The sequence below is a fragment of the Apostichopus japonicus genome, chromosome 14 (assembly GCF_037975245.1).
Source record: "Apostichopus japonicus isolate 1M-3 chromosome 14, ASM3797524v1, whole genome shotgun sequence".
Lineage (NCBI taxonomy): Eukaryota > Metazoa > Echinodermata > Holothuroidea > Aspidochirotida > Stichopodidae > Apostichopus > Apostichopus japonicus.
This window is the reverse complement of record NC_092574.1, coordinates 4,717,188-4,728,232: the sequence shown is the minus strand read 5'-3', so window position 1 is coordinate 4,728,232 and position 11,045 is coordinate 4,717,188. Positions and strand designations below refer to the sequence as shown.

Below are 11,045 nucleotides of genomic sequence, written 5' to 3'. Positions count from 1 at the left end.
GCCATTTGTCAGAAAATTGCACCAACAAAATGTGACAAATGTCAATAGGTATTTGAGAGCGCAATAAAAAGAGTCAATAATCGCGAATAAGTAAAAAGTGGTAAAAAGCTGAAAGGGCGCCAGCAGTCCTTTTGAGTCCGTCAGGGGGGCATCCGCCCCCTTTAACTGTATGGACGCTCCGCCACTGGTAGGTGCACGCAAAATTCTCAGCATATTGCCCAAATTTTCAGCAAAAAAAATTGGAAAAAAAATACAAATTATTATTCTTTCAGTAGGTGCCCGAAAAAATTCTCAGCATATTGCCCGAATTTTCACCAAAATATTGAAAAACACATTGCAAATTATTATTCTTTCAGTAGATGCCCGAATAATTCCCAGCATATTGCCGAACTTTCACCCCAAAAAATGAAAAACACATTGCAAATTATTATTCTTCCAGTAGGTGCCCGAAAAATTCTAAGCATATTGCCCGAATTTTTACCAAAAAAATTGGTTGGGGGCTGCAGCCCCCCAGCCCCCCCCCCCCGCCTCCTACGCCTAAGCCTTTGTATCAAACAATAATTACTTGCTATTTCAAACTGTTCGTAATTCAGTTTCGATCTTTTCTTAAATTCATACTAAAGACTAAACGTTATAATCACATTTTTCTTATTTATTTATTAGTTTTCGGTTTTGGTAGAGCTAATAAATTAGAAAAAGGTCGCAAAGAGAAATTAAACGCCCCCACCCTTCAACCCACACACAAATCGCAAAGTTTTCAGGGATGAAACGGGGATGTCAAAATAAAGTTGGCACAAGGAAATTAAAACGCCATGATACTATACCATACTGCATGGCTATTGAAATTACGGTTTGATCTGCTTCTCAGAAGTTTTTCCTCATAAGACATGCACAGCACGAGATCGAGTTCTCTGAATGAGTTAACTTTGATTCAGTGACAGTTTTAGTCAAGGTCCGTGAAGACCGTGATTCTACAGATCTTCAAGTGATTGCCATCTTTAATAGAAACACAACATCTCTATTTAGTTGAATAATATTGAGTATGAGATTGGTCTCGTTAATATACACACGTTTCGTTTACGTAATGGAAATTATAGCGTCTTTGTGCATCTAAGGGTTCTTACCGAAAAAAAGTTTCTCAAAAACGTCAACCAAAACCCCCACCCCTCCACCCCCCTAAAATTCGCAACTTTTCGAGCTCAGACCACAAACACTGGTTATTGTAGGAATATTGACCCTAACTGACCAAGAAAACACACATCGTCCGTATTTAAGGCTACCAGGGTTTTATTTACACCTGTGCAGACCTCACAGATCGTGTACATGGAATATGTGATTGTTGTGTACATCACACAGTTTAGCTTGAAACGTTGTTGCCAAAACGTAACTGTACTGAATTTAGAAGGCTAACTAACACTCACAGTAACACTACTAGAAGTGACTGCTCTCATCAATGTCAACCACCGAAAAATTCAAAATGCAGAACTTTTCCTTCAAAACTAGGAAAATGATGAATCAAGCTACGGCAGAGCTATATTATACCACCAACTACGTCGAGGACTATTTCGATTGCATTGAGTCCTTACCAAACGATTTACAAAGGAATGTCTCGCAGATAAGAGAAGTCGATAGCACTTTTCGTTGTAAGTTTGCAGTAGCCTAACGTTACCGTGTTATGCTAACGTTAACACCAACGCAGGCTTAGGCCAAACTAATGAGTAGCCGAGCGTAGGCCAACTGATAATGTAACTTTATAAGTGAATAAGTGTTACTGTTAGACAAGGCCTATTTAATAACATAGTGCCCACAAAGTACATCGTACGAAGCCTAGGCTATGTATCCTAAAGTTTAGCCAAAGCACTGAAACAGACTCGCCAATTCAATAAAATTGACTTCGGCGAGTTTGGTGAACTTTACGACAGTCACAAAGTCACCACTAGGCTACACACTATGCTTTAAGTGTCAAACACTGAATCAGGCTTTGTCTGAGAAACCCCGTTCTTTGCTTAGTATGGCTAATGAGAAAAACTGTGAAGCAGATCACACCTTGCTGTAAAACACGGGTAGCCTATTCAGTATCATGCCAAATTTTGTTGTCGTCCCTGTTTTGTCCTCAATTGAAGCTTCTGTGGCGTGAGGGGGGGGGGGGTAGGGTCACTCTGGCTACCAGGGTGTAATTTATCCAGCATGGTATGGTAAAATACTATGCCAAATTGCAAAACAAGTGCAAAGATGCATGTACTAGCTGTTTTTGTATTGCTCAAGAATTATACTATTTTATAATAGACATAGTTTCAAAACTGCTGCACAAAATTTGAACATTAAATTATATCCTGGCAATACCACTGCACATAGAAGATTAATGAAGGTACAATTTGCATCTCCTTGAATCTAATGGACAAATTGGTGGCATATTTTGAGCCAAAATGCTGTTTGATGCTTTACTGAATGTAATGTAATTAAGGTAATATATTGAAACAGAAATCATTGCTAATTGCTTTATTATTTCATGTTTGTATTTGTTTATGCCACTTGTGGTATTTATTTCTAAGGGTATTTATTTAAATATTTTTGCAACTGCTCAATTGTGATAAATAAATTTATAGTGAAAGTTTTATTTGACTTCTGCTTTTTAAGAGCCAAATAACAAATAGGATTAAACTGTTATTATATTGCTGAAGTGCTCAGCAACTCAATTTTCCCTCCCTCCATACAGAGTAGTTTACAGCGTTTGGCTCCTGTTTGAAAAATGATTTAAATTGTATTTGAATTATGAAACTACATGGTTCTTGATATGATCAATAATGCCTTTAAAATAATTTAATGTCAATCCCTATATCCCATGATTCCTTATTCCTGTACCTGATATCATCCAATCATGCAGTTTGTATTTGTAGAGCTAAACCAAATTCATGGCAGACTTGTTCTTAACAAAAGACCAAGAATGTGTTTATGACCTCCCGAACTTTCTTTTCAGCAATTTTGAAGCAGACTCGACAGTACTATGAGGAACTCACGACGAAAGAGTTGGATCCGCAGAGCAAGAAGAGAGTATTACTTCAACTTCATCGATCCCTCCTGAGGAGTCAGGAACTTGGAGACGAGAAACTAAACTTGGCCTCCCAGATCGTTGAAGTCGTGGAGAATAGATTGAGACAAATTGACGTCCACAAGGGTCATGTGGAAATGGCCGAGAAGCCGAAGCCTGTCCTGGAATCGAACAAAGACAAGAGCCACAAAGCCAAACGAGAAGTTGAAAACGGGGCAGACAGGTCGAGCAAACGTCCCCGAAGACATCGCAACGACAATGAGAAAGAGAAGGAGAAGGAGAAAGAGAAGGAGAAGGAGAAGCAGAAGGTGCCCGTAACGACCACAAGTACCGAGAACATAAAGTCCAAGAAGAAGAAACGCTCCAAGAAAATAGAGAGAGATCCGTCACCGATAAATGTTCCCATCGACCCTAACGAACCAACGTACTGTCTGTGCAACCAAGTCTCCTATGGAGAAATGGTGGGATGTGACTACAAAGACTGCCTGTTAGAATGGTTCCATTTCGGTTGTGTCGGACTCAACCACAAACCGAAAGGGAAATGGTATTGTCCTAGTTGCGCACCTTTAGTTAAGAAGAAATAAACACTTCAAATAGTTTTTCTATTTGAATAGCAAAAATGGAAGGCATTTTACAACGCCTGGAAATATCGTTGATGCAATCTCATGGTATGGCTTCTTGCTTGATAGTAGCCCCAAAGTTTTGAAGAAGTTCAATGTTTTTGAGAGTTAGGCTAGGGCCAATCTGTCATACATGCCAGGAGATGCTACTGTATAGGCAGGGTACAGTCAAAGGTGGTAGGCACTACTGTCACTGATAGTGTGCCACCTTTCGTTTTTGGGATAGAGAAGGTCACCCATCTTCTTCTTAATCACAACTCAGAGTACTTAAGAATCAGCTCTGAGGTGTAACAAGGGTGATTCAACACCATTTTAGCATTGTGTGTAGGCATGCTAAGATCATCAGTGGTTTGAAGAGCTTTTCTATTGACATGGTCTCCTTAATAATGTTTGCTACAAGATCAACATCTGATGAGTGTACTCCATGCAAGCTATCTTTACTCACTGCCACTGATCAGACACAGTATACCCTATCATGGCTGATGGTCATGTCATGAAAGACACATACAAAGCTATGCAGTTCATAAGCGAAGTTCTGCAAGAAAGTTCCAAAAAAGAAACATTAATGTACGGTATGACAAAGGTAGATCCGTTTTCAATTAAGTTGCATATTGATAATGTTGAAGAATCGCCACTCACAGTTTGTAAACAAGCAGTGCTGGAGTGGTTATCGGTTCAAAATTTTGTACTTGAATTGCCCATCTTATGCAAAGGAAGCAATATTTGGGAAAATGTCTGTGCCATTGTGTTGAGAGATGCCATCACAGAAAGATTTTATTCAGTTAATAGAATTGGTAAATTTTGGTTTACACATTTGGTGTTTACTAAGCCATCATCTGTGTGACCTTTACTTGTTATGATCTAGTGTTTTTTTGGCTTTTCCTTTCACAATTAGTTGAGGAAGATACTTATCCGATTCACCGTCCATTTGTGACCTTTATCTCATTGACAGAAAGAGAAGCATGTGACCAATTTCAAGATAGTGTCATTAATCTGGTGTGCACATTTTAGCATATAACAGTGACTAAGTATGTAAGTTCAAGTCACCCTACAGTTGTTGCCCATAAATCCAATATCTTGCTGGAAGCTACTTGAAGTTTTGGTGGCAGTAGTAGTCACTATGTGTGAATGTTTGATAAGATGAATGTCATCTTGAAAAGTTTGGCTTTGATTGTCAATCATAGAGTGATTAAATTAATATTTATTTTTGTTACTGAGTAACAAGCCTCTATTCTGATCAGGCTACAACTGTAAAGGCTGATGCAGTAGGCACTCTGTGCTCCCATCATGACGGTATTTACAGTGTACACCTCTGACTAGGCAGCAACGTCATCTGTCAAGGCAAAGGAACTTACAAAAAATCTGTTTCTTACAATGTAATCCTAAGAGATATCTGAAGGAAAATTAAGATTGAATCTCTCAAAATATTGTTAAGAAGTTGTTTGTATTAGGCAACCTAGATATCTTGAGACACTAAATCGTCTCCCTCCCCCCCCCCTCTTTGACCCCTATTCACACCAAGGTAGCTCATAGTAAACAAACTTGAAAAATTTTCATGAATGGTTATGAAAAGGCAAAAAAGTGTTGATGCAAATTTATCTTGGCAAACGTACTGTATGTGTTTTTAATTTTTTTTTCAAAATCAGCATTTTCACATATTTTTAAATATGTTTCCCATTATGTACATGCTAACTTTTGAAAATATTAAGCCATTTCTACAATGGTTGCTGTAAATAAATGTACAAATCACCAAATGGAAACATGACTGTTCAATGAACTAATTTCTAAGGATTTTGTGAGGACAATTAATGTAAGCTGTGAACACCAAAGGGCTTTTATACTTGTTAGATCTTCATGTGCACCAAGTATGAACTTGATACAAGCTATATTTTGGGGGTTTTTGTGTTTGTGTTTTTGAGGTTATTGCAAGTTTTCAGACATTGACCTCTGTGAAATTTGAATGTATTTTGATGGAAGAAAACAAGTTTTTCATACTTTTATAACATGGTCCGCATATCAAGTATGAAGTAAATTCCAGCTTTGCTCTAGCAGAAGTTTCAGACCTTCCCTAATCTGCCCTACGTGACCTTTGACCACAACAGGATTCTTTCACAACAGGTGAATCCGCATATGAAGCTCATCTTGGAGTTATTGTGGTTACAAAGTTTCCAAACCTTGACATTAGTTCATCTGAATGGCCCAATGCCTCCACAGGAAAACAGGTGCATCCAAGAAGTAATAATCTGTTTTTTATATGTTTTTAATCAACTGTCTTCCTTAACAAAGTTAACATGAATACTTGATAATGTGAAATCACCCTTTCGATTCCAATGGAAAATGCACAGTACTTTTTTTGCTTGCCAGATGGCCGATGGCATCGAATGGTCGGGGATCATCGGGTTTGCTCCAAAATGTTAATATGACAAATACACAATATACAAAGCAGGTTACGAAAAAAGTCTCATGCCCTTGACTGACCAAAAAAATGTGACAAATTCTTTTCTTTCTTTTTGACAAGGTTGATCTCATGCCTTGAAGAACTACAGGTGGAAAGAGAACGAAACACGACATATGAGCTTTTATATCCTTTGTTTTCCGCCAAACTGACAGCTTATTTAAGGTTAATGACTGCTGTGATCAAATAAAGACCACAAGCAAGCCCAATGGTATATATAATTTAGAGAGAATTGACCAGAATTTGATACTGAACAATGGTACCTTACAAACATTTGTTGAAAACCTTTATCCCAAATTTCCCAAGTAGGCCAACAAAGGAACAAACTTTGCCCAATTTTTTTAATATAATATTAAATAGTTCATCAAACTCCAATTGAGTTGTTTACTGTCTCTGTACTTGTGAGCAACAAGCATACCTATCTCCACACAACCAAAGTACTCCTGCTGTGGCCTAGTGAACAATTTATACTCATTAACCATTTAGTTATTGCACCAGCTTTGGTCTACTACTGCACGTTTACCATCTCAAGAGTTTTCAACTGTTTGAGTGGTGCCAGTCATTCCATCCAACCTATCCTTCATGGTTTCAACACAGTATGTTTAAAAAATGTAAGTCAGATGGTGTGGGGGTTGGGGGGGGGCTACCCCTGCAGACCAGTGTATTTACAACTAGCCATCTAAGAACATGAAATAAAAAGGTTTAAAGCAAGAGGGGAAAAAAAGAAGAAACAGAGATTTAACTGTATACATGCCATGATTTCACCATTGTTATGATTGAATCTCTTACCCATCACCATTCACCTGTAAGATTCCACTCAATAGTTATCACATAACATAGCTCGTGACAAGAATAACTCATCCATCTCCCCGCAATGAAAAGGGTTTACTCCTTTTTTATGTTACAAAACAATAAGAAATGAAGTAATGGTTTAACAATAAATATTTTTATGTTGAGGTACATATAGACAAATGTCGTAGAAGCTATTAGATGCTATATGAAGTTGGTGTAGTTAAAATTGGTATGGACATAAAACTCATATTCTAAAATTAGCAGGTAATTCCAGTCCAAGCTAGACAACATCTTGTCACCAAGATACTTTCACAGTTAGTATCAAACATGTACCAAAAGGCAATTAAGAAACTCAGGAAGTTTTGGACTAGTCAAGAGTTGCATTGTTGGTATTCAATTAGCACTGAAAATGTCAAAGCAAACAGCTGAAAAAAAGAGCAAAGAGCAGAAAAAGATTCAGATATTGACCATATCAGTCAGACTTATTGCAGTGTTTCTCAAGACATGACAGCTAAAGGTCTAGCTATTCAGAGAGTGGGGAAAAAAAGAGACCAGAACTTCTCCCTCCCCAAGATGTTCAGTCTGAAACTCTGAGTATCAACAAGCATCACTCAAAGAAAACATTTCAATTTCTTGTTATTATATCTCACAATCTGCTACAATTTGCAAATTCTTGAAAAAGAGAGAACAGAGAAGACCAAAGGAGTGAGTACCATGTAACTGATGTTCCATGATGTTCCATGATGTACAATGTAACTGATGTACCATGATCTACCATGTACCATGCTGTACCATGATATACCATGTACCATGATGTACCATGGTGTACCATGTAACTGATGTACCATGTACCATGATGAACCATGGTGTACCATGATGTACCAAAAGGTACCAGGTACCACGATGTACTATGATGTACCATAAGGTACCAGGTACCATGATGTACTATAATGTACCATGTACCATAAGGTACCATGATGTACAATGATGTACCATGTACCCGGTGTACCATGATGTACCATGCACCATGATGTACCATGGTGTACCATGTAACTGATGTACCATGATGTACCATGTAACTGATAGTAATGGACATATTCCAACACAGCCAACATGTACCCTCTGATGGACTAATAGTCCTGTCATTCATGCACATTTACCAGTATTACAACAGTGCCATAATGACACCAAGGAAGCATCATGATCATCTGAGCTTCCAAACAAACATACCTAGATCTCTTGTCATATTTCTCGCCAAACATGATTTGTAAGTTCTGACTGAACCAGAATGATATCTAACTGAAGCCAATGAGTTATGTTTTGCTACTGAGATCACGTCTAAATAGAAGGATTCTACTGGAATGATTTTTGTCTTTTTTTAATTTTTTATAAACATCTTGCCCTCGAGGCATAGCTAGGTAGCGAACACCTTTTAATTTTAATTTTTTTATTATTTATTAGAAGTTATATTTTGAAGTCAAAAGTCATTAGATGTAGCAAACAATGTAACAAAAAAATATATAACTAGGCAAGTCATAAAGCCACCAAAGAAAAAAAGTGAAGAAAAGAGATGGCAAAAGAAATACGAGATATACCGACACAAACCCAAGACTTAAATAAATGGAAGCTATGTAGATTTGAGTAATATATAGAGACAAAACTAGTAGCTTAATATTACTCTTGTCTCTTCACAAAGTTCTGTAACCAAAATTTAGTTCAACTGACATAAGAGAAGGAACTATAAAACCAACCTTCCTTCCCATTCAAAAAGTCAGCTTAATGTAATCTTTGAAACCATCCATTATAAACATTGCACATTAATATTAGATAAGCTGTCTCCAAAATAAAACTGAGACTAATCTACCCACCATTAGAAATAATCAGCCAATACACTCTACGAATACCATTATTACTTGAATTTGTTCCATTTTTCCATTTAAATTTGAAATAAAATTTGCTGATTGTCACAACAAAAGCTGAGTGAGCCACTACAACAATTTGCTTTAAAGCCTTCAACACATCCTACATTTGGTTAAATTTGATGCGACCTATTAAGATCTATTGTTTGGGCCAGGGGTGAAGCTAGACTTTCATTTCTGCAGGGGGGGGGGGGTGATGGCATATTCATGGGGCTAGGAGAGGGTTCAGGTCAGAAGGACCCAACGGTGCTGAAGGTACCACAAGAGCGCGAAACTTTACCTCATGAGCTATACAGGTGAGGAAACGTTACTTACAAGACCCCTTTTTCAGGTAAGCGTTGCCTTATTGTCAGTTCAAGCAAGTGTTGTCCTAGTCATATTCTAACCAGTAAAGGCTGATACCATTATTATTTAGTCATTCCCTAATAACAATAAACTCTTATTAGTTTTATATCACTATAGGTGATAGCTGATAATTAAGGAGTTTCAAATAATAAGCCAACACTAGGGTTACAATGTTCCTTCGGTTGACGGACCAACTAAGTTAAGCCACAACATCTATAGACAGTATACTGTATGATACCAAGGTACGCAAATAGCTACATTAACGTACCAAGGTACGCAAATAGCTACATTAATGTACCAAGGTACGCAAATAGCTACATTAACGTACCAAGGTACGCAAACAGCTACATTAATGTACCAAGGTAGGCAAATAGCTACATTTATGTACCAAGGTACGCAAACAGCTACATTAATGTACCAAGGTACGCAAATAGCTACATTAATGTACCAAGGTACGCAAATAGCTACATTAATGTACCAAGGTACGCAAATAGCTACATTAATGTACCAAGGTACGCAAATAGCTACATTAATGTACCAAGGTACGCAAATAGCTACATTAATGTACCAAGGTACGCAAATAGCTACATTAATGTACCAAGGTACGCAAGTAGCTACATTAATGTATCAGTGCCTTCTGCCTAACTAGCTGGTATAAAATAACAGAAGAAATCTAGGGATTTTCTCCCTCAGATAGAGACAGTCCTGTATAAGTTGGTCATATCAAAGATTATTTGAATGACAAAAAGTTACAGATATATTGCTGAGAATATTCTTGCTTTTTATGGGGTAATCTCGGTTAGAATCTCACACAATATAGATACCAAGAGCTGAAGTTCCCATCTCACTGCAGTTATTCGAATACAAAATGACTCACCGAGTTGGTACTGATGATAATACCTAGTAGGAAAAACATACTTCCATTAGCTCCCCCCCTCCCACCCCCCTTTCCCCTGATACAATGAACAGCCAAAATGCAAATAAGTCTTTGAAGAGTATAGTACATCTAATACTTGATATAAATTAATTTGAAACAGTCAAGACCAAAACCAACTACTTATGACGACGATAGCTTCCCTCACTCGACATTGACATCTCACTTCAAACTGTCTTGTAGAATTGGCAGCAAAGAAGACCTTGAAGTGAGTTTTATCTTAAAAACAAATTCACAAAAGTAAAAATGTAACAAGCATATTGCTTCTCAATGTTGAAATAAAAGAAAGATGAAATGTGGACTAACCGAAGGAAAGAAAAAAAACACTGATGTATCACAAAGTACCGTCGCTTGTCAACAAGTCCACTTACCAAACAGTTGTACAGACTTAATGTAAGGAAATGACATACCCTTAATTGTATTACAAGCATAAATTTACAATACGAAAGCTTTTAAAAACATGACAGAGGTAACATACACCCCTCTCCTCTTTCAAATCTGACAAAGACGTGTTTCAGCCTGCTTCTGTCACCAGACAGATACTGACCTAATTTGAGATATTGAGCTTCTTCATTGTTGTTGGAAAATTAAATGAAGCTTGACGACAATTTCCATCCCATTCCTTTGGGAAGAGAAACATTTCCAAGGATGTTGGGCTCTGCGCCTTGAACTGAAATTATCATTTGGACTGGCTTCACATATTAGTCCACACTGTGAAGAAACATTGTCCAATATACAGCAAGAAGACAACATCCAACTGTTGTGACTGGCCGTAGGAGTCAACTGACTTGGAACAAACTCCATATGTAGAGCAATCCAGCCAGACATTCCACATAACACTAGACTATAGCTTTAACCTATAGAAAATGTCATAAATAGTAATATCCCTCTGACCACTGAGAATTTAAAATGAATTTTGACCTATTATTAA

At 37.5% G+C, this 11,045-nt stretch overlaps 1 protein-coding gene across 1 annotated transcript; it reads left to right on the top strand.

Annotated features, from left to right (window-relative positions):
• Positions 1 to 1,377: 1,377 nt before the first annotated feature.
• On the top strand, positions 1,378 to 10,687 carry LOC139979822 (inhibitor of growth protein 1-like). Its single transcript, XM_071990968.1, has 2 exons — positions 1,378 to 1,643; positions 2,978 to 10,687. Exons 1-2 carry the CDS (start codon positions 1,454 to 1,456, stop codon positions 3,631 to 3,633), a joined length of 846 nt encoding a protein of 281 aa, XP_071847069.1. The 5' UTR covers positions 1,378 to 1,453; the 3' UTR covers positions 3,634 to 10,687.
• The last annotated feature ends 358 nt before the right edge of the window (positions 10,688 to 11,045 follow it).

Excerpts from the sequence above, each read along its gene's own strand:
- LOC139979822 (XM_071990968.1), top strand. The coding sequence starts at position 1,454 with ATGTCAACCACCGAAAAATTCAAAATGCAGAACTTTTCCTTCAAAACT. Across the intron at positions 1,644-2,977 it reads AGTCGATAGCACTTTTCGTT|CAATTTTGAAGCAGACTCGA; the intron begins GTAAGTTTGCAG and ends CTTTCTTTTCAG.